The sequence below is a fragment of the Parus major genome, chromosome 5, assembly GCF_001522545.3.
Source record: "Parus major isolate Abel chromosome 5, Parus_major1.1, whole genome shotgun sequence".
Lineage (NCBI taxonomy): Eukaryota > Metazoa > Chordata > Aves > Passeriformes > Paridae > Parus > Parus major.
This window is the reverse complement of record NC_031774.1, coordinates 23240240-23263861: the sequence shown is the minus strand read 5'-3', so window position 1 is coordinate 23263861 and position 23622 is coordinate 23240240. Positions and strand designations below refer to the sequence as shown.

General features: G+C 44.2%; 2 protein-coding genes across 9 annotated transcripts in view; both read right to left on the bottom strand.

Moving 5' to 3' along the window:
• Positions 1-3616, bottom strand: part of CKAP5 (cytoskeleton associated protein 5) — a 55402-nt gene extending 51786 nt beyond the window's left edge. For 5 of the 6 annotated variants that reach the window (XM_033514878.1, XM_033514880.1, XM_033514881.1 and 2 more), the window contains exon 1: positions 3515-3616. The gene's annotated coding sequence lies outside the window, so the exon portion shown is untranslated. Of the gene's footprint in view, positions 1-1143; positions 1164-3514 lie in introns of those variants that run through there. The other variant, XM_033514879.1, reaches the window with a different exon arrangement.
• A 1579-nt stretch (positions 3617-5195) lies between these two features.
• The window catches only part of LRP4 (LDL receptor related protein 4), an 83615-nt gene continuing 65188 nt past the window's right edge, over positions 5196-23622 (bottom strand). For 2 of the 3 annotated variants that reach the window (XM_015629764.2, XM_015629765.2), the window contains exons 19-38: positions 23233-23338; positions 22221-22422; positions 21578-21767; positions 21196-21327; positions 20418-20558; positions 19639-19725; positions 19269-19440; positions 19026-19188; positions 18557-18782; positions 16892-17195; positions 16385-16603; positions 15942-16076; positions 15588-15696; positions 15176-15320; positions 14536-14649; positions 14109-14232; positions 11638-11705; positions 10952-11039; positions 10288-10429; positions 5196-8543 (exon numbers count right to left, since the gene is read on the bottom strand). In XM_015629764.2, coding sequence (XP_015485250.1) covers positions 8208-8543; positions 10288-10429; positions 10952-11039; positions 11638-11705; positions 14109-14232; positions 14536-14649; positions 15176-15320; positions 15588-15696; positions 15942-16076; positions 16385-16603; positions 16892-17195; positions 18557-18782; positions 19026-19188; positions 19269-19440; positions 19639-19725; positions 20418-20558; positions 21196-21327; positions 21578-21767; positions 22221-22422; positions 23233-23338 — 3203 coding nt within the window. In that variant the 3' untranslated portion in view covers positions 5196-8207. Of the gene's footprint in view, positions 8544-9651; positions 9721-10287; positions 10430-10951; positions 11040-11637; positions 11706-14108; positions 14233-14535; positions 14650-15175; positions 15321-15587; positions 15697-15941; positions 16077-16384; positions 16604-16891; positions 17196-18556; positions 18783-19025; positions 19189-19268; positions 19441-19638; positions 19726-20417; positions 20559-21195; positions 21328-21577; positions 21768-22220; positions 22423-23232; positions 23339-23622 lie in introns of all 3 variants that reach the window. The other variant, XM_015629766.2, reaches the window with a different exon arrangement.

The following is a 23622-nucleotide window of genomic DNA, read 5'->3' as shown; positions in this document are numbered from 1 at the left end:
CGGTGCCGCCTCTCGGCAAGGAAAGCGCCGCCGGGCCGGCGACCAGTGACCAGCTTGGCCCGCCAGGCCTGCTGTCCTCATGAGTCATACCCCGAACGCCCATGCCCGTCAGAACAATTACTACTCTAACAGAGGGAGCTGCGGTCATATCCGAGCATGCAGCAGACATTATCCCAGGCCACCAATCATCCAGAAATCCCGAACTGAAGGAAGGAGCGGTTCTGAAACCCGACAGGAGGAACAAGGCCAGCCGTGGGGAAGGAGAAACAGTGCCTTCCGAAGGAGGTACGAACGAAGAGGCTGGCACCGTACCATCCCCGCATTTCATGCTGCTGCGAGATGTGCAATGACAGCACTCTGGTGGAGCTGATTCATCAGCAATCTCTCTAGCCCATCGTCTGACATTTTGAGATGCCTTTTCTATAGTGACAATAGCTACTGAAGAAGCTGGTATGGTGGAAACTGGGTGTCACTTGCTTCCTTCTCAGAAGAGCATCAAGCCATGTGATGCAAGGCTGTATTTCTCCAGCCATCTTTTTAGCTAGCTGAAGAAAGAAGCCTCTTCCAGGCACCGCTAGCACTAGCCATGCTTTCCACTGAATAACTGTCCAAGTTACTTTTCCTACCACCTCACTCTACTCCTGCAACAGTAAGGTATGAACGTGCACAGCAGCTTCTGCTTTTCAACGTCTGACATTTGCAGCAATCGAGCTGTCAGACAACCCCAGACAATGTACAAGTGCTCAGGTCAAGAGACTCTTTATTCAAACAAGCCAGAGCAACGTTGCCCGATGCAAGGCAGTATTTAGTTTAAACAAGAAGGTACAAGACTTTTCAATGTCACTTCAAAACTCCACCCATATAACACGAATCACTGGGAACAGTCTACAACAAAGCAAAACCATATTAGTCTTGGACTATGTTGTTTTGAACCAACTACTCTGCTAGATTTGCTCTGATGCAAATGGCTTTAATGCCATCCTACTCTGGCAGAGACCTGACAAACCATTTACATTAAATAGCTCACAAATTAGCAATAAAAGTTTATGCATTTCTTCTACAAACCATATAAGGACAGCTGATGGTAGCATGGAACAGAAGAGAGGTAGGAATGGGGAAAAAGGAAACCAGATGAACACTGACCTTAATTAAAGGTTTGCAAGCATTTACATCTCTCAAGTGTCCTTCCAGTCATGCATCCTACACAACAAAATCCTCCACATTAGATAATTAAGACAGTTATTTCTACTCCACAAAACATTCAGAGCAGTTTCTAATTGGATGTACTGTTCAAGATGTGCGTGACATATAAGAAGGGGCAAACAGAATTGCTGCCTTTGCAGATGACAACTGGGTAGCAAAAAACAAATATAAGAAAGGACTGACTGAAGGAGCATACAACATGCTAAATGCTTTTCAGCTGTAAATTTATCACTAAACACACATAGTCAAACAATTTATAACATTACACTGAAATTCACGTTTTCTGCATTGACTATTAAATAGAAACAAGATCTTTCTGTTTTAGCAGACACTGGTATGAGAGCACAGAGCCACTGTGGCAGACCATGTTTTTAGAGACAGAGGCCCAGCTTACATTACTGGCCCATACAAGGGGAAGGACAAGAGCCAGCATGAAAGTTAAGTCTGACAAAATACAAGTCGTAAGTGTACAAGAACCAGGAATCATATTCCATTACCATGCATTCCCTTTTTCATATCAGAATATCAAGGGAGAAACCTTCCATCAATACAGATCTAAAGCAGTCCAAATAACTCCCATACTTCTAAAATTCAAATTTCTTTTTGTCGTTGTCACATAATTTTTCCTATAGCAGTTCCCCTAGTTCATGTACTCAAAATTGTGTTTTTGAGAACTACTTTCAATACATCTGCAACCATTTTTTCAGAAACAGTCTATTTTACCTGAAGGCCACTTGCCACTGATTCTGCTTTGATATATCACTCTCTCAATGTTGCTTAAAAGGCATAGCCCTTTCACAATTCTTGAAGTAGAAAAAACCCCAAGTGATAAATCTCTAAGTTCAGTATGAGAGGAAGCTACCAAAACAGCAAAGTTTAAAGAAAGGCTAAGCCTTTTCTTGCCAATGCAAGAAAACCAAATGAAATTCTAAACTTTGCAAAATAACTGATCTTATGTTGGACACCAAAGAGTCAAAACTATCCAGGCAATTTGCACTCAATCATTTCACCTTCTGAGGTGAAGCTTTCTTAAAGTTTTAGTAACAGACCTTTACAAGCAGACTTTTAGAATACTCCAGTATTCCAGACTCCATGCATTCTGAACTAAGCAGCTTTACACTTTCAGACTAATTGATTCACTGAAAGCCTATAGTAACACTTTCTTTGCTACACAAGTAATATATTAGGAAGGGCTCCCATTGCTGGTAGCTCAACATCCTGACAACTACTGATCCCCTTCCACCTGCACAAGGCAACTTCAACTGCACTGCAATTTAGCAAAAATCAAATGCTAAAATCAGCAAAAAGTAAAAACCTCAGAACAATCAGATAGATGACACACAACGAACACAAATCAGAAAACTGTAGCACATATGACTTATTTTTTCTTAGAACAGAATCCTGGTTTCTTTAAGGCACACAGAAGTATTCCTCAGCCCCTGTCTTTCGACCTGTAAACTTCGGGTCTCCCACTGACAGGGCCAGATTCAGAAGGAAAACCCTTCTATACACCATCCTGAAAACCACTGCCTTTGGAACAGGACTGATTCAGAAACAAAACTAAATGAAATGCGGGAAAGGTGTCTGTGCAGAAATACGGGACACTTCTACCGAGCCCTTCCTCGCAATATGCTAGAGAGGATTCAACAGGAAGCATCTCCTGGTGAGGGGCTCAGGCAATCTTAAACATTTGCACCCAACAACAGAGCTACAGAAACAAGAGATGATCTCGGACCTATGGTTTTAAGACTAAAATCAACCCAGATAACGTTGTTATTAGGGCATTCTAGAGGGGAGAACCGATCCTGCACGCAGCCTCAGAGTCCCGGTCCGCCTTTCCCTTAAGGGGTGCTCAGCTTTACCGCCAGCCCCCGGCTCCACTCTCCCGGCCCCCTCCCACGGAAGGCCCCCACCAGCAGCCCCAGGCCCACAACGGACGGAGGCGGCCGTAGTGAAGCCGCCGATCCCGCGGCTCCCACAGGCCCCATCGCCCCCCAGTTAGCGGGCGGCCCGAGCGAGCTGCACCTGCACAGCGCGCCGCGGTACAGGCCGCGGCCTCTCGCCGCTACTAGCCGCGATCCTCACGCCGCCGGGCTCTGCGGGCGGATGCCGGCGCAGCCCACGGGCCCGGGCCTTTCCCCTGGGAAGATGTCGCGCCTCTGGGGCTGCGCCTCCACACGGTCCCCGGGAGTAACGGGGAGGCTCGGGCCTGGCGGCGGAGGAAGGCCTAGCCACTCTCCCACGGGCGCGGGCAGCGGACGGGAAAGGAATCGGGGCCCACCGGAAAAAGGACAAGGACAGCGGATCTCACCTGGGCCCGGCGGGTCGGGCCGGTGACGGTCCGGCGGCTGCTCGGCGGGGTTTGAAATCACCAGCACCGCCCGCACCCCTCAGTGTCCGCCGCGCCCATTGGTCGCTGCCGGCCCCGCCCGCGCTCGAGCCCGCGCCCCTTATTGGCCCGTTTGAATCCGGCAGCCGCAGCGCGTGCTCCACGCGCGCTCCCGAGACGGCGGCGGTGCCGCGGGGCCTCCGGCGGCACCGGCCCGGCCCGGGCGCACCCCGCTCGGAAACCACCGAAACGTGCCCGTCCGCTCCCTCGGCCGCCGCCGTGTCCCCTGGGAGGGTGCAGGAGGAGGCTACCGGGCCCTCTGCGGCCGGAGCAGCGCCTGACAACAGGCGCTGATCCTAAGGCAGCCGGGTCAGGGTGTAGGACCCTTTGGCAAAGGGCTAAAACACCTCGGAGCTGATGGATTCGGCTGTGAGGAAGATCCTATTAGAGACAAGAGGGCCTTCTCTTTCCTATGGTCAGTGAGTTTGCAAAGCAGCAATTCAAGAAAGGACTGAGAGGGGACCTCATCAATGTCTATCAGTATCTGAGGGAGGTGTCAGAGGATGGAGCCAGGTTCTGCTCGGTGGTGCAAGCAACAAGAGGAAACGGGCAGAAACTGATGCACAGGAAATTCCACATTAATAGGGACTTCTTTACTGTGTACCGTGCACTGGAAGATGGCCCAGAGAAGTTGTGGAGTCTCCCTCACTGGGCTTCACAGGATCTGTCCGGATACAGCCCTGTGCCATGTGCTCTGGGGTTACCCTGCTTGATCAGGGAGATTGGATCAAATGGCTCAGTTGTCCTTTCCACCCTGGCCTATTCTCTGAACTGTTTTTGGAGCAGAGTGTGTTTTCCCTCCATTGTTTCTTCACTTCAGCTTAAAAAACTGAAGAAAAAAAATTTATCAGAATAGAAGGCAAGGGACAGCAGAGTGCAATGCACACAAGTGCAATTTATCTCAGCACTATCCTCTCCCCACCAAGCCACATAAACACCCTTTTTTTTTGAAAGTAAGGCAGTTTTTTCATGACCTGACTGAAATGGCTTCTGCACTGTGCTTCAATTGTGAAATGAGCAGAAATACAGTTGTTTTAAATATTTTAGGTGGTTCTTTCATCAGAAAGGGACAGAATGTGTTACAAGATTGGCACCAGTACTGCAGTGTTAGGTATTAGTGGATGTTTCATTCATTACTCAAGCCTTTTGTACTATTTAAACTCCTGGTTATCAAAAAAGGCATCAGAAGCTTGAACTAAACCTCCTACAGAAAGAAAGAGCAGCTCTTCCTCAGAGCTTTATTTTTCACTCAGAAGAGGCTTGAGATCTCTACAGTCCTAATACATGCCAAAATGAAGAGCCTCTTCTGCTGCTGCCATGTCAAAGTGGGGGGGAAAAAAAGCCATGTGCCCATGTGAGGCAGAGGGAAAGGTAATACATGTGTGAAGGAATCTGCAAAAGTGAGTACAGATATTGGGCCCTTGATTCAAAATCATAGGGGTACAGTGTGTACTACAATCAGGTTTCTAAGAACCCAAATCTGTTCCTACCTTCTTCCTTCTCTCAAATGAAGCAAAGTTGGGGCTATCTGAACAGGTTTGGGAGTCCCTCATTCAAAAGAGAGTCCAAATAGTATGCATGATTCACAACCAAAAGCCAGGCAGAGTGGTTAAGAAAAGCTAAATTTATATTAAATTATCATCGACCCCTAAAATATTGAACACAGTGGTTAAATAACTCCAATAAAATCCAATGTCTCCAGTGAGTAACGTTAAAACCATTACACAGGAACACACGGAAATCACTGACGTTAGCTCGGGACAGACAGGAGAGAGGTTTGCTTTTTACATAGTAAATCAGTGCTCAAGAGATCATCCTCCAGTAGCCTTTCTACATTCTTAACATCCTAAGTGCAACGAGGGTCTTCTCTTCCCCAGAATGGGGGAACCATGATGCATCCCCAAGGCAGCATCTCACTGGGGCTGTCTCTAGGAAAAAGACACAAATTTCTGCCCACCTCACTGGTAGAGGAGGCTGTGTGACATTTTATTGATCCTTTTCACCATAATCATTTGAGGAAGGGAGCAGAGAGCAGTTATGAATGGCTGTTAGGCTGGAGTGCGCAGAGTCTCTCCTAAAGCAGCAGAGAATATTGATCAAGGTGGAGATCACAAACACTATGAGTTGTTGAAAAGACTGACTGTTTTTTACCTTTCCATTCCACACTTGAGACTTGGACAGCAGTTATTCTGACAGGCTGATTTAATCTTAAGTGACAGGTCTGGGTAGATGTTTCCCTTCACCCCTGTCCCACCTCAGGATTTTGGTGCATGGTCACATAAGCTATGGCGAAAAAAACTACAACCCATTCCAAAACCCAAAGAAACCCTGCTCTCCTACAAGTCAGAGCCTTCCTCCCCAATCTCCCCACTCCCAGCCCTGATGCCCCTGTCCCTACACATGGTTTCTGCTCAAATTGATTGTTCTGCCTATGCTTGAGCCCTCTGATGTTGTCCCTGCATGAAGTGGCTTAGATGGGCAGGGTCCATGTCAATGATATGCACTCCTTTCTCAGTTCCCAGTCGAGGCCACACCTCAATCCAAAAGTGCCTCTGCCCAACAAAATCAATGCTTCCAAGGCTGGAGTCAAATAAATAATTAAATAAAAATCTAATTTAAAATAATAAAAATAAATCCCTCTGGGAGTAGGGAAGAGTCCCACATTAAGACAGGAAAATCCAAGCCTTAGCTCCAGTTAATTTTCCACAGGAATATATACCTGTCAGCCCAATGGTGCAGTTAGGGACAGAGTCTCAAGCCACCTAGCCAGGTTGAAGCTGCAACCTTCCCCTGTCTACAAAGATATCTCTGCTGTGAAAACTACAGGCAAACCACTGGCACCTGTTGTGTTTTACAGGGCTAGCAGGCCTGTTAGTACATAAACAAAGTTCAAGCAGAGTAGGATGATTCTCCTTTTTAATCAGCTGGAAAAAATACTGCATGGGAGATATACCCTCCCCCTACCTCTAAACCATACCCCAGTGTATGTTTTGCTCTCTTTACACCACGGGTGGGAATGTACTTGACCTCTTTCCTGGCGATAAAAGAGGTTACAAAGATTTCAGTGAGAAATTCTTTGTGATTGTTAATTTAAATGAGAAATTCTTCACTGGGAAGTTCTGCTTCCAAGAATCTGGCTTAATGCTTAACATTTTACAATGTGATTTGAGGGGTTAATATAAATTTCATTTTTGAAGAAGTGTCAAGCAATATTTTCTCTTTTTTCTTTTTGAACAAACAGATGACAAGAGAATATGAAGAGGTGGCAATAGTCCTTTGGAGCATGCAAGACCCAACTCCAAATCCTGCTGGGTTTTGGCTGCAAGGGTAGGATGACATTCCCTATAGGGTAAGAGTCTTGGAGGCCAGAGAACATCTGAAGCTCATGCAGCTGATGGGAAAAATTATTTGGAAAGGAGAGTTATTTAGTGGTAACAGAAGAACTTAAAGTGCAATTCTATCTGATAAACAACTACTTCAAATGGCTCTTGCAGCTCCCTGATTATTGTCTTCCATTCTAGGTCAAATGGTTGCAGCCCAGTAATAAAGCAGTTTCTAACTGTCAGCACTGAGCATTCTCCTGGGAAAGACTCGACCTAGGAATTCTCTTTTCCCTTATTATGGTAATCCAAGGTCCTAAAGGCCAAAATAATTGGGACCTTGCAGAACTGGGACTTGTGGGGACCTAGCAAATTTTCTTTTTCTTTTTTTATGTATCAGTTATGCAAAGATCAGTAAAATTTAGGTCTTGATGAGATCCATTTCCTCCCATTAGCTCTGTAGAGCTACATAAAATACCAGTCTCTTCTTGTCTCAAGTCCAGCACTCAGACTCTGGAACAGTTCTTAAAGGGCCATTTGCTGACTCTTGTTTTTGCAGAGTAGAAACATGTTTTAACAGAAAAGGGGAGAACAGGAGCAGTGTCCACTGCCAGCAACAGACACAGTGCTCCAATCTGAGCATTCCTTAAAGTTTTTAGTAGCAGATATGAAAGTAAGCAGTGATGTTCTCATGAAGTGAGTCTTGGCAACTGTGGTTACCCTCTTTATGCCTTTACAAGGTGACCTGATGCTGTGTCAGTGTCCTCTTGAGCCCCAAAGTATATCCCATCTCTACCAAGACCTCTCTTACATCAGAGACCCCTCAACACAAAGCCTCAAAGAGTGCTGCTAGTGCTGGAATGACATGGGGTACTTCTGTGACCAGGAGCCAGCAATGAGGCAGCTCTGCTCTCTTCATGGGCATTGACTGTGAGCTGGATGGCACAGGACTTGCAGGTTGCCAGGGAACAGAGACTCCGAACCAGATTCAGGCCAGACAAGTCACTGCAAAAGTTAACGTGGCAGCTTCCAGGAAAAGGGAACATATAAATAAACCACAGACAGTGAAAATGAGTCAAAAGGGTGTCTGGGTTCCAATCAACCCACCCAACCTCCTTCTCCAACCACAACAACACAGCTGCCCAAGCTCCATGCTGAAAGGCAGTCCCAGTCTCAGGCCCCTTGCAAGAGAGGCTGGTCTCTGCGCCCTTCCTTGCAAGGCAGGCAGAGTCCTGTCTTTTTTGTGCAGAGCAGAGGGTAGGGAAGGTACGACTGTTTCCAAAGTCACGTGTACTTTAGACCTCGCTCTCTGTGGAGGGCTTGCGTTGGTGTTTCCAGCCTGTGTCTGGGAGTGAGCCTCGCCGCTCAGGAGTGGCTGCTGCTGTGTTAACACTGCTGCATTCAGACTGTTCTTCCTGTAGCAGCTGCTCAGTTTCGGTGTCATCCAGTGAGCCAGAACTAGCCTGGATAGAGACCGTATCTGTCTTCATGCAGACGTGGTCCCGGAGGATCCCTCCACGGGAGCTCCGAATCTGCTTCAGGTCATCCCATTCGGAATCATCACTGGATAAAAGGCATATTCCCTCCACAATCTTGATCTTCTCCTTAGTGTAGCTGTGGTCAGGACCAGTCTAGGGAGAAGGCAGATGAATGAAAAAAATACATCTATGGAAAAACATAGCAAAGAGCAATGCAGAGCTGGAATGAAGACAGTGAAGCAGACAAAAAGCTGGACCACCATGTAAACAGCTACTGGCTTTAACTGCCACAATGACAGAACCCATTTTAAGCATCCTTTAGTTTTTTACCACCCCCAGGTGAGTCCTCCCTGCAAGGGCTTTCATTCCAAACTCCATGATTCTTCATTTGTGGAAGGGGAATGAGGATGAGGCTGCTTTTCTCACTCAACTATACATATTCCCTGACAGAAGAGAGTAAGAACACTGAGCCTAAAAAGGAAGCAAAAAAACCCCACCTAAGAAAATGGGAAGCAGAAAACATCATGGTAAAAGTAGGCAGGAGATCAATTCTAGGTCTGAAAATCTTTATATCTGAGTCATTCTAGATTCACCTCTCAGCAAAGCACAGCTGGAATACCACTGTTGAGTCCAAGTCTCACAGCGACACAGGATAAGGAGATTATAGGGAAACAACGAAAATGATCAGAGGCTAAAAAGGCCCACACTGAGATGAAAGTAGTGAAATCTAACTCAGCTCACTGACAACTAAGGAGCATCTGATCTATCCCTGAGGAGAAAGTGAAGGGGGTAGGGGAATATACATCTGGGTATATCAAGGAACATTGGAATTAACAGAGAAGTGGAAAGGATTTAGATTCCCAGATAAATAATCCTGTCTTATCCTTAATAGGTAAGGCTAAAATGGCTTGAAGATTCGGGGAATCTATTGGGTACCTTTGAAAAACAGTAAGGGAAAACTCTTCCCTGCATAAGTCTGTGATCCCTGCTAGAGGAACTAAGCGATCTAACAGATAATCATAAATAGTCCTAACAGAAATTGCCTTTTTTAAAATATTACTGACTATGAGTAGCCAAAGCCCAGACCAAAGAATCTGCCACAGAAAATTACTTATATGTTCCTGACAGACAGTAGAGCTAGTGCAAGGACATAAAAGCTGGGGGAAGAAACCAAGAAAGAGCAATTAGTACGGACAGAGCTTGAGCCACACAACAGAGCTTGAGTGAGGGAGGCAGGATCAAACACACAGAGTAGTGATACCTGATGTGAGGATGTGGACGGAAATCAGAAGAGGGAAGATGAGAAGCTATCTGAGTGATAAGAAAGCTTCTGAGGAGAAAAGAGAGGAGAAACTAAGCGCTGCAAGATATCATATTAAACTCTCTCCATCATGTGGCACAAAGTACACACCTCTGAAGGGCCTTTAAAATACTCTGTTTAGTAAGGGCTTTATTTTTTTCCCTTATCCGATCCCCTCCAGACCATGCACAGCCAGGAGCCACATTCTTGTTACCAAACCCCTTCTGGCTGCCTGTTCCCCTCGTGACTGTCCAAAGCAACCTTAGTGCAACATCATTAACTGGGACTTGTATCCAAGGAAGACAAGTCCAATTGGCTCATGTACTTTCAAGGGCCAACACCCAATGCATATGAAATACAAGACACTGTAGGAGTGGGTAAGAAGCAGAGAACTAAAGACAGGTCAAATTCACTACAGCTCACTGGGGAAGAAGTGCTGCAGTCTGATCTCCATAGCAGTCTGAACAAGTCACTGAAGCTGTCCTCCTACATCCTAGAAGTAAATGCTTACAAGTTGCAATCTTTCTACACAGTGAGGACTGTAATACTCAACAGCAGCTTGAGCTGGGCTCCCATGTCCTTAGAAGCAGCTCTTACCTCTTTCTTGTAGCACAACTGGTTGTACATGGCTGGTTTGGGAATCGATTCTATCTTCACTTCCTGGGTAGATGTCCGATATGAAGGATTACTGTAGGTTAGGTTCCCCAAGCCAGGGTCCGTAAACTTGGACTTATTATGCCTAAAGGGAGAGAGATGTCAGAAAAGTCACGGGAACCTACTTCCAGGAACCAAAATTCCTGAGTGCTCAGTGAGTGGATGGCTCCAGCCAGCTCCACTGTCCCTCAAAGAGAAAATCCTGGCTTCACCTGGCTCATCAGCTACGAGTCCATTTACTAGCCACCAATACAGCAAGGCACTGCCATGTAACCACAAAAGCTACCATGGCAGTAAATGGTGAAGAAAGCACACAAGCTCACACATTTACTGAGATGTGAATTATCTCACATCCCTGTCTGTAACCCAAAAGCTCTCTGCAGAAAATTTAGCCAATAAGGTTTCAAACAGTAGAACTGCATGACCAACACTTTAGAGGCACAGGGCTGAAACCTTGCAAATAAAATTATCAAGTACTCCCTCCTTCCAATGGAGGAAAAAAGGACTGTAAATGACAATAAAAAAAGATTTAGTCCTTTCAGGGACTTTCTTCTCCTATAAACTAAGAGTTTACAATTGGCCAGGAGAGGGAAAAAAGATCACTTACCTATATATAATTAAAGCAGCAATAAGCAGCAAAATAAACAAGATGCTGAGAAGACCTCCAATAATGTAGCTGACATGCAGTCCTTCTCCTGAAAGTGAATACCAAGGATAATTTATGCACTCATTTTATATTTCACTCGATAATACTGACCTTGGTGCAATGCCTTATGCTGGGGTTTTACCCATACAGAAGTATGTAAACTTCTGTATGGCTAAAACCTCAGCACATTAAGGTTTAGCAGAGGGTTTTGTTCAGCTTCATATGAAACAAACATACGGTAAACTTTCCTCCCACCCAGGCCCTGGCAAACCAAGGAGCATCAAGATCTTTGTAATGGGGTTTTAATGGAGGAGTTAAACCCCTTTGTTGACAGGTTATTCCTGCAGTGGGAAGCAATTACCACAGTCAACCACCTTCAACTAAACATAGAAGAGACAGTGAAAAAGAGTATTATTAATGGGAAGAGCCCAAATGATGAGGTATAGGATGAAAGAAAACAACTATTCTTCAGACCAAAGAGTCATTAGAAAAAGTCCCCGTCTAGGTTAATGAATGTCTATAGAGGCATTTGAGTAATTCAAGCCTGAGTTCCAGAAATTTCAGTTTCAGACATTACGGACTGGAATGCCCTGAGCACATCTGTAGGAACAACCCTGGTGGAGAAGAGTTAAAGAAAAGCAACTCACCCATGGTGGCCAACACCGCCTCATTGGCACGAGTACACAAGCCTTGCCTAGCATCTTTGTCAGAACAGCTGAATGACAGAAGGACAGTTATTTACTGAAAGTAGAATCAACAGTATCAATAGTATCAAAAAACAGGATGGAATGGGCTAGCACTGATATCCCTTCCCTTTCCAGCTAAAAAAACACAGGTCTTCTCTTCTTCAGTATTCTGCATCCAGAGAAGAGAAAACCACATACATATATATATATATATATATATATATATATAGGGGGTGTGCATGGATATATCAATTATCAGTCTGCAGTATCTTTGTATCAGATTCATTCTAGATTTGCCTCTCAGGTACACAGGTGTACTCATATCTTTCAGGAAACAAATTTCAGCATCAGTGCTGAAGCAAAAATCAAAATGTCTCAGAGGCAGCACAAAGACACTTCTGTCCAGTAAGTCATACTCAGCAAAGTGCAAGTTTTGCTCTGTATATAAATCAACCACACACTATAGAGCCACTCTTTTGCTGAGCTGCTGTCGTGGTTTTAAAACACTAGTTAAGAAATCACTAGAAAACTTTCTCCTTTCTTGCTGTGAGATATGGATTAGGAGAAGGGCAAAACAGGCTTAAAACTTAAAAGGAATAAAGAAAGTTTATTAACAAAACTACAAGGTTAAGAAACTAGAATAAAACTTCCAGAAACTCTTTTTCCCCACCACCCAACCATTCCCTTGTCTAATTGACAACATGGAGACAAAACTTGGTGATTAAAGCAGTCCCAACTATATAGTAGGTTTTTCATCAGTCTCTGTAGAGAAAAAAAAAGTTCTCTTTTGTTGTTCTATGGAGTTTTTCACAAGAAAACCGTTTTCTCATGGTTTTCTATTTTTCTGATGCTAGCCACCCGGAAAACTCTGCCATCAGTCCTCTCCTCTCATTTCACACTACTCTGAGGTGTGACACCCCTTGAATTCATGGGCCATGAATTCAAGGGGTGTCATCTTAAGGATGAGTTATTCAAAGGCAAAGGTTCTATTCATTTATCTCTGTGATAATTTCTGGGAACAGAACTTTTTTCTTTTCTTCGTAGGGGCGAAAAGTCTTCAGCAACTCTCACTTCTCTGATTCTGTTCCACTATCTCATAGGATCACAACTACTTCACTATTTGCTCAGCTTCATCAATGAATTACCTTTGCTCAGATCTACATTTTGAAATACTTCATTCCCCCCAAAATACTCTTTCATGAATTAAAGGAGTTGTTTTTTTTCAGAACATTATTGTCCATCTCCATAGCTCTAACAAAAGAATATTTCAGCTTATTAAGGCATCTCCTTATTCTCTTCCCATCTGAGGCTTAATTCCTTCCTTCACTGGCTTTGATTGTTTATGTTGTCTATCTGTTGATCACTCTCTCTCTTCTCTCTCTGGAAAGGGATTAAATCTGCAAGTCTCATCTGGGTAGTGAAAAGTTAAAATCTGGCTCAAGCCGCAGCAGGTATTCATGGAGTCAGATTTCAGCTCAGCAGCGCCTAGAACCAGGGACCCCCTGGGAAAAGCTTCAGCCACCCTGGAGGCTTCCTGTGAGGTTGCAGCAGAGCCCAGCCCTGGCCTGGGGGACCCCCACAGGTTCCATCCCCTGCTGGGAGTCTCGGCAGGCCGAGCCCAGCCCAGCCCCTGCCTGGGCCACATGGTCTGGGCAGGGGACAGGAGCCAGCTGGAGCTCTGTTACCTTTCAAAACTGGAAACCAAGAGAGCAAGTAAAGTCCTGGGCTTAGGTTTAAAAGAGTGTTGGTCACAGGTTGATCTCACTTTTCAATGGTCAAAACTACTGTCAATTCTCAGAAATGGCCAGTTATTGGCCAGGAAAAAAACTCCCATCAGCCTCCAGCAGCTTAAGTGTTTCTTACTTTTTTTTTTCCTTAAATGTCAATCTATCACAGCTGTATAAATAGCAGGCTGTAGGGAATTAGCAGAAAAGAGTCTATTAACTACCTGCATAACTTAAATGTTAGAGCTGCAAAGATTCTATTCTGCCTCAAGCAAGCTATCCCCTTCCCATGGCAGAACCATTTCCTCAGCTGTGTGGGTATAGTCTGAGATGTTTCAGTGAAGTGAAGCAACAGACTCCTCTGCCCTCCTCTCAGAAATAGGTTCTCAAAATTAGGAAATTCAAAAATCAATCAAATTAATGACACATGGGTTAAAGGTGGATTTTAACACTTCAGTGCAGTCAGCCTACACACACATTCCAACAAAACAGAAAGAATCTGCAGCTGTTTCTTGTCATCTCAACAATGTTCTGCACCTTTGTCATAATAGTTTCACACATTAAGAAAGTGAAATCTGGAGCTGGAATATCCTCTTTTGGCCAGGAATAAGTATATTTGGATGACAGCAACCAGAGGCAGCTTGTATGTGGCATCTTGCAAAAGCTGGGACTTTCACACCCCAATTCCACGAGAACAAGAACACTTACTTTCCTTCCACTGTTTCCAGAGATGTGAGAGGTTTGGTTGTTGAAGAACCTAGTCTGACAGGCGGTGTTTGACTTCTCTCACTTACGCTGGTTGGTTCTGGACCAGGGGGCACCACACCAGGAACTGGAACAACAGAGGAAAATAAGCAGGACTCCAGCTTTGTGGGACAGATGAATAAGTCTGATAGGCCATTTCCAAAATTCTCTATAGCTTATATGAGCAGCCTTCCCATCTCAAACCCAGTCTGTCAGCAGAAAGGACAGAAGAGAGCTCTATTGCTCACAAACACTGGCCTTAGTTCCAATATTCAACTCTGCATAAGCTGTATACACTGGAGAGCCTCAGCTGCTCTGGTTGCCACTGCATAAGCAGCAGCAGTGGCACACCTTTGAAAACTACTACCCAAGTGACACTCAATAAACTCACTTGTAGAACAGGGCCGCCCATCTGGTTCATCCGGACACGCACAGACAAAGTCAGAAGCTCTGGCAAAGCAGAGGTGAGTGCAGCCTCCATTGTTCACTCCACAAGCATTACTACCTGGAAGGAGCAAACAATTTTCTGAATATGTTACATCTGAACAAAAAGGGGCTCAGAGCAAGAACCTTCTTTCCTGCTCAGCCAGAAATACTTCTTAGAAATCTGGTAAGTTATTATGATTTTGGCATATGCCCATCATCTGACTGCTAAGCAAGTGATGACAATAGCCAGATACTGAATTGGACTAGGGCAGTCTTGAATGTACTGGAAATCTTTAGACAGAAGCCCACACAACACAGTTGCAGGGATAAAAATAATAAAAATCTCACATTCTTCTGTTTTAACACAATGTTGGGTAAACAACAAGAAACTGACATTTGTTATCAAAGCTTTAACAGAACACCATTAAGATGTACCTGACTAAAAAGTCACAGGCAGACAAGGAACGTGGTAAAAGGAAGATGTGTGAATAGTTTGAACATAAAAAAGGAAGCCATTCTTACTTGACATCCACAACAGTGCAGTAGTTCCAGAGTTCTTTTGGTCTACACTTAGCATTTGCCTGAATCAAGGTCCTTCTACTTACCTGTCTGTCTCTGAGGAGAAACCACAATGATATCCATCAATCCCTCAACATTGGCTAGAACAGTCTCTTTGTTCCGCCCAGAGTATTTGTCCACTCTCTGTATAGATTTTGTTTGCCAGTCAGTCCAGTATATCCATCTGTCCTGCTGCTCAGGGAGACAACAAAGAAAAATCACAGCGATTATTAGCATGTTTAGTCATGTAGACACAGGATAATCATAAAAAACACATACCAGTGGCAGAAGGCCCAAAACAAAGGCCTTTTCAAACCCTTACCCTCTTACTGTAAAGACGACTGTCTACACCTACAAGTACAATTTCCTCAGATTGTAACACTTCCCTGTTTCCAAACTCCACAGTAAAAACTCATCAACACACCAGGGAGAATGGTGGCAGCAGGAAAATCATCTCACCTGTGTCAGAGCAAAGGGATGTGACACCTGGCTGACCAACACTTGCCGTAGCTTCCCATTGAGGTCACAACTCTCTATGCGATCAAGGTGTGCATCTACCCAGTATATCCTGAAGGCACAGGGAAAGAGGTGAGCTTCCATTGAAACAACTTCTCTTTACTTTCTAGTCATTTACTGGCCAAGGTCATAGAATTATAAGATGGATCAGGAAATAAAAACTAAAGAAGAAAGCCCCAAAACACCCCAAAACCAAACCCAAACCCACAGTACTACTCCAATAAATGAAGCTAAGAGGGCTAAAAAATTCATTACATCCCTTAACCCTATGCAAGTGTAGCAAAATCTTTCACTGACCTCCTGGTGTCATAATCCAAAGTCAATCCATTGGGCCATCCTAGGTCGGTGTTAATCAGGATTTTACGTTCAGAGCCATCCAAGTTTGCCCGTTCAATTTTAGCAATGTGACCCCAATCTGTCCAGAAGAGATACCTAACGAGATAAAAGGCAAGTGTAAGAAGAAAAGACCATTTCATTTGGCCTAATGAAGGTTTTAGTTATGAATGAAACTGCAAGATTCTTCAGGTTCAAAAAGACAATTAGTCTGTAACCTGATTATCACAGTATCTACCCAACCTTAAAATTCACTGTTTGGTTGACTACTACAAGTAACTCAGAGTCAACCCCTTGCTAGTACCCGCAGATTCACATGGCACATCTCTTCTTCCTCCTCCAACCTCCTCTTCAAGCCTGCCTCTGTGCAGCCCTTCCCCCTGCCCCACCAATAACCCCATACCTACCCTTTCTTGGGAAAAACAGCAATGGCTCGAGGTTCATCCAGGCTGTTATTTATCAGCACTTTCCTGGAGCTTCCATCCAGTCTAGACACTTCGATGGTATTGCGTCCCGTGTCTGTCCAGTAGAGGTTCCTGGCAACCCAGTCCACTGCCAGGCCATCTGTAGTCTTCAAACCCTGACCAATAACTGTTTCCATGTTGCTGCCATTCAGATCAGCCCGCCTGGACAGAAATCAATGACAAATGGCAGTGAGGAACAGGTAGCTCCTGAAACCTGGGTCTCCATTAATCACAGGGCAACTGCATACTACTACCTCCCTAATACTTTCTCCCCCAGTCTCCAGCAGGTTAAACACATCTTCAGTGTGAGTCCACTGACACACATGATGGTGTGTACCAAAGACAAGGTGTAAGTAGTGGTGTAGTGCTCAGCCTCCCCAGTTTGCTGGCACACTCTGCACGAGTCACTGGGTGACTTGGGCACTGGCCAAGCACTTGACTGGAACCTACCTGATAACATCAAGAAATACATCTGTATAGTAAATCTTGCCGTCCACACTATCATAGTCCAGAGAAATGACATTGTTCAGCTCAGGGACAGGTATGTGCACATCTGTGTGGTCACTGGTGTCCAGTGAGATGCGACGAATGGAAGCACGGCTAGAGAAAAGTAGGTAGGTTTCTGGGGAAGAGTCGCATGTCTGCTCATCTCTCTTCAGCTGAATGCCAGTGGGGCAGGCACAGGAGAAACCAGTGGGGTGAGGCAAGCAAAGGTGGGAGCAGCCGCCATTACGAACTCCACATTTATTGAAGCCTTTAGAAACAGGGAAAGCACAGTTTTAGGATCCCATAGACCAAAGCTTTATTTTAAAGGCTACATACATGCACAACTTGCGAGCAGCTGAGTTCATCCTTACCATCCCAGCCTTGCTGGGAATCTACAGCCCTTTGTACAGAGACACTCTCCCTCCTCTCTGAGATTCCAAGGTAGCTATGGGCATGATTGGCAAGGAGAACAGAAGGGTCCAGAAGAAGAGGGAACATTAAAATAAAAATCTTAACCTGCACTCCTTGCTAATCATAGTTTTCCTCATGGAAAAAGAAACAGCCAAATGTTCACAGATTTATGCAATTGCAGTTTAACTTTATTACTGCTGCAAATGGTAATGCTGACAGAAAGATCCAACCCTGTGGGGAAATAGTGTGACAATGCACCAGAGGCCAGGCTGACAAAGAAGCTTCTGTTTCAACTTAGCCGCACACAGTGGCAAGTAAACAAAGGCATCAGAGAAGTCTGCTGAAGAGCCTGACATATTAGGGTCATATAATTTTTTTTTTTAATTGTAAAGAATCCAGCATACATTTACTAGGAAGGAACAAGCCCAGGAGACAGGTGTAGGGAGTAGGAAAAAGACAATGCAGATATGATGGTTAGACTTTTGGTCAGCTTTAAGTTATATTGCCAAGTTACACAGTCAAGTGATGTTCTGGCATAAGTAACCACAGGAAAAGCAGCACAGTTTTCTGTAGAAGTATATATTGGGGAAATTCTACCAAAATAAAGCTACAGCAAGAAGGCAAGATGGGGTGTTATAGGATCCCCAAAGAGTAACAAAGAATTGACTGTGGCACAGAATAGTTGGACAACATGATATATTAAGAGCAACTAAAGCAGCAGAGATTTTGCAGAGCAAAGAGGCAGACAAGAAGATGAACCCAGCAATGACTAAGAAATAATACTAGACCTTTAAATAATATTTCAGCAACTGTTTTAAGAAGAATTAGAGTCTTTTAGAGTTAATAAAGGGAAATTGTCCAATGTCAGTACAGTCTGATGAAGCCTAATAAAGCATGACATGTTCAGTTCTCCTAAGAAAGTGGCTCTGCTGTGTGTGAATGAGGTTGTCAGTGCAATCCAATGAAGGAAATGGGACAAAGAGGTCAAAAAACATGCAGTAATCAACACTAGACTTACAGAGCTGGGTAAACAGGGAGATGTGCAAAAACAGTTAAAGAGGGAAGAAGTGATGCCTTAGAAGAACGCATCAGAAGAAAAGCTGATTTTTGAGAAGTCACTCTATCATTCCTGCTTCATACCAAAGGACTCTTTCCAATGACAGCTCTGAAGGACTCTCCTCACCACCACCAACATCCACCACCTGGGAAGCAACTTACCCATGGGCCGTGCCCTGTCAACAGCTTGAATATCCATGAGGCCAGGCAGGTTTGCCCTCACTAAGATGACATTAGCACCAGTGTCCTTGTCAGCCCTATGAATGCTGCGAGTTTGCCAGTCAGTCCAGTAGATGTAAGAGTCCAGCAAAGTAAGGCCATAGGGATGTTGCACAGGAGACAGCAGGGTGCGGCGGTTTGCGCCATTGAGATCCGCAGCCTCGATCCGCTGCAGGAACAAGTAGAACGTCACCCCATACTCAAAACACTTCTCCTCTTGCTAGCAGTTACTGTAGCAAGTAGGAAACAGTCATGGTGAGTGATGTTATTCATGACCCTCCCTCCATAGCCCGTTCTCTCAGAAAAGCTTACATTCCCCTTGCTCTTTCAACAACTTGCTCAAGAGCTTCAAAGCAGCCTCCAGGCTAACCAAATGCCCAATGATAGACAACACTGAAGAACAGAATCAGACCTCAGTGTGTGCATCAGCCCAGAGCAGCTGGGACCCAGCCTTATCCACTGCCAGTCCATTAGGCCAGCCCAAGTTGTTGCTGATCAACACCACACGTCCAGAGCCATCCATCCCAGAGCGTTCTAGCTTGGCATTCTCACCCCAGTCTGTCCAGTACATATACCTGGGGAAAAGTCAGCAAGTATTATGGAAAAGGAGATCAGAAGTCCTGTGTAACTATTAGACAATCTTGACAACACTAACCCCATTTCATGGTATAAAGCTATTGCCCGAGGGCTGTCCAGGTTCTGCCAGACCAAGACTTTCCTCATGGAGCCATCGAGATTGCCCACTTCAATCCGGTTTGTTCCTGTATCTGTCCAATATATCTTCCTGCCGATAGCATCCACAGCCAGCCCATCTGTAGTCAACAGACCTGAGAAAAACATTTTGGTCACTGCTTATTCTCCCAATTTAGTCAGCAACTTCTAGTATTTCTCTTGTCCATCTTGTAGGCAACTGATTTAGGCTTTGCTTGCCCTTCCATCAAAAATGTATTCTACCAGTGTATCAGAGAATCTCTCTTTTCATACTGCATAGAAGCAAGAGGCTCTCAGATCAAAATCTCCCTCACCTGTAGTAATGATGTCCTCAAACTGTGAGCCATCAAGGGCAGCACGACTGATTTTCCGCAATGTGCTGTCTGACCAGTAAACCTTTCCTGGGTTGAAGAAGAAAGAGAAACTTGAAAATGCCCAGAACAAAGCCCAACCAAACCCCAACAACCAAACAGCAAAATCCTTAAAATGCAGATCCAGGTCTCTGACTATCTGCTACACCATTCAAAATGGATCTGATTGTACAGGAACAGTAACAGCACAAGATTATTAAGCTAGAGTGATAAAACAGTGCAGATTTTCTTGTTCTAACTCTCCCCAAAATATGTAGGACCTTTACACAAGGTCTGACCTTCACAAAGGGACAGAGAACACCTAATACCATAAGCTAGTAGTAGAGTTCTACATTCAACTTCTCAAAATGAGATCATCTACCTACCTTACAGTGCAACACTGTTTACATCTAGCACAGCATCAGATGTTTACTATAAATGAACAAGCACAGTCTCAGCTCTGCTGTTGTAAAAGATCTCAGCAAGAGGAACTTTCTTAAATCCAAAATGCACAGGAACTCCATGCAATATTGCAGGCAGCATTGTTTGGGTTCTCTGCTTTCCTGTAAGGATATTCCTTTCCTCACTGGAAATAATTATTTGCAGCACATATAAGGAAAATAAAAACCTACTCAAATTCACAGCCCACAGCAAGATCTGTGCCTGGATCTTTACTCAGACATTTAGACAGAAAGCTATTTGTTGCCTTTTAAACACAGCCAAATACAGTAAGAAGTTCAGACCTTCATGAGGATCCACTCCAATTGCAATGGTGTTCTTCATGGTGACATTGACTGAGACAACAACATCTGCAAAGTAAGGGATATCCAGAGAGACCATCCGAATGTCAGTCCTTCTGGCAAAGATCAGAAAGCTGGTCATTCCTGCAGAGTGGACAATGGACAGATATTAGTGAGGAACAAGTTCAGTCAACGGAAGGCATCGCTTATCAAATATTCTAGAGGTTACATCCACTTCAGTGGAAAAGGGAAGGTGTCTCAAGACAGATCTTGGCTTATGGACAGTCTGTGTACAAAAGCATCACTTTATTGAGCATCACTTAATGCTGTTTTACATCCAAGTTGGAAAGTATTACACTCAAAAATAGTTACTTCTGCAAATATGCGTGGGAAATGGAAATTAGGAGTCCCTTTTTCCTGCTACAGAGGAAAAGTGGATGTACCATGGCCTGAAGCCAAGCGCCTTCCACCATCGTCAAAAGGGTCCACAGGAGAAGCATATACAGACCTATTAAAGAATATATCACCTTGTAGTTTAGGAATTCACCTCAGTATTAGGGCAAAAGTATGGGAAATAATGTGACATTTGGTTTATTTGTCCAACATAATTTCAAGAAAAATGGCTCCATCAATCCATTTATCAGTAAGCTTCTTCATAACAATTCCCAATCAAATTGAAGGCATAAAGCAGGTAAGCACATAAAAGTGAAATTTTTTTTCTTTAACAAGGCAAAGGCAAAATGTAGCTCTGATACAAAACTGCAATGAGGATTCTACTCACCAGGGGAGCAGGTCTTGCCATCAGATTGCAGGTTGATCCCTGTAGGGCAAGTACAGCTGTAACCTTTTGGAAGAGGTGCCAAAAGGCACAGGTGACTGCAGCCTCCATTGTTAACTTCACAAGCTGTATGCACTATGGAAAAGAGGATGAGAAATCTATAAGCCACTAGCACTGGTGGAAAAAAGGGATGCAGCAGCTAGAGAAATGCATTCTAGAATGCCCTCAAATACCAAGTCAAGAGTTAATTCTCATGCTCTCATACTCCACACAGACACTTAAGACAACGAGGGCTGACAGGACAGCTCCTTGTGAAAAAGAAGTGCCACATAGCAGAGCCTGAGCAACCTCTCAGCTCAGTGGGGCTTGGGCGTGAGCTCTGTACCTGGTGGCCTGTGCCGGTGGAAAACGTGAATATCCATAAGATTCTCCAGATTGTCCTGCAGTGTTTCCCGAGACTGCCCAGTCCTCCTATCTGCGCTCTGGATGCTTTTGGCCTGCCAGTCTGTCCAGTAGAGTCTCTCACCATAAAGAGTAAGTCCAAAGGGGTGAGGCAGATTGTTCCCAATCAGCACCTGCTCAGATTACCCCCATCACCCCAAGAGAAATATTATATATAAATATTACATATAAATATTATATAAAATATTATATTATATGTAAATAGAATCTAGATATTATATTTACATATATATTATATAGAAAATATTTATATATATATACACTTATATATATATATATATAAAAATATATATATTAGTGACTATGAAGTCACTAAGGAGAAGAGGTTTCCCTTATCCCCTCTCAACATCAGAACATACAATCATAGCAAAAGGAGAATGATGAGGCAACCTTAGCCCTCAAATTCCCCTCTCACACAGTTTCAAACTGAAAGGGAGTTCTTTTCTCCCAGTGAAAGTCGCTTTGTACTTTGATTTGTAAATTTCCCTTTCCATCAGAAAAAGAGGCAGGAGCCATCATCACTGTGTGCTCAGGCTCCCAGACCTCCTCAAAGATGGTTTCCTTACCTTCCTGTGGCTTCCATCCAGACTGGCATACTCAATGGTCTTCATGCCTGCATCTGCCCAGTACAAGCGCTGTGATTCATAGTCAATGGCCAAGCCATTGGGCCAGGTCAGGTTGGAGGAAATGATCACCAAGCGGTTTGAGGCATCCATGCCAGCACGTTCAATTTTTGGGTTAGCTCCCCAGTCAGTCCAGTACATGAACCTAAAAAGAAGCCCAGACAGAAGTGAATGCCCACACTTGTTCACTGCCAGAGAAGCAGAAGAGTCTGGTGCCTTCAGGACATAGCAGGAAGAAGCATTAAAGTATTACTGTACTCATGTCCAGCCTTGGGTTCTTGTAATGTACCTAAGATCATACTCAAATTCGTATACCTTCTACTGCCCACGGGCTGGCCTAATTACAGTGTGTAGAAAAAAAATCAAGAAAATAGGTCAAGGCCTAAAAATTAACTGATTATTCACCAATATACACCACTAGCCCTTTACACTCTTGCTGCATTTGTCTTCCAGTAACCTACTCAAGGAAAGAATGGCACTCTGATTCAAGGCATTCAACGCTTCTAAAGCAATGTCTGACAAGCTTTTTCCTATCCACCCTATTCCCACCTCCACAAGGTCTGAGGACATCCTTCTGACTGAAACTCTAATTGATAAGCAGGAAATACAAACTCAACATACATGTGGAACAGAGAAATAAAAAACATCTAGATGGCCCCATTCTCCATATTTTTGTACTACATCTTTAGTTATTACATCCCCAGAATAAACAAATGAAAACACCAGCCATCTTCTGCAAGCTCCACAGCACAACAGGCAATTACCTCTGCTTATCTTGCTCCATTAGCATCTAAAATCACATCTCTAGTTTCAGTCATTAGCAGGTTGTAGAACAATGGCACCAGTGAGGCAGAAGATTGTACAAAACCAAAGAACCAGAAAGTCTTTAGATGTGCAAGAAAGTCTTTAGACATGCCAGAATTGTTATGTCATCCCAGAAGAAAGAATCTCTTACCCTCCAACAGGGTCCACCACAATATCTCTAGGTCTGTCTAGGTTCTCCCAGATTAGAACAGTTCTCATGGTCCCATCTGTATTGGAGACTTCTATCCGATCTGTTCCTACAAAAGTTGAGAGAGAAAATAACAGAGATCGATCTGGAATTGCAAGAGCTAAGGCAAGAACCTCCATACAACAATGTATTCTTCCCCTGTAGCCATCTGTGTTCTTAGCTGGAAGATAGAAAAGAAATCAGGCTTCAAGTGTCACCTTCCGTCCTCTCAAGTCACCTCTGTGGCTGTCACAGATGCAGAATCCTGTATATAATCCACCTCTTACCTAAGCCCCCATGCCACGAAAGAACAGCTAGAAAAGAATAATCTTCCTCACATCTCTCTCAACTATG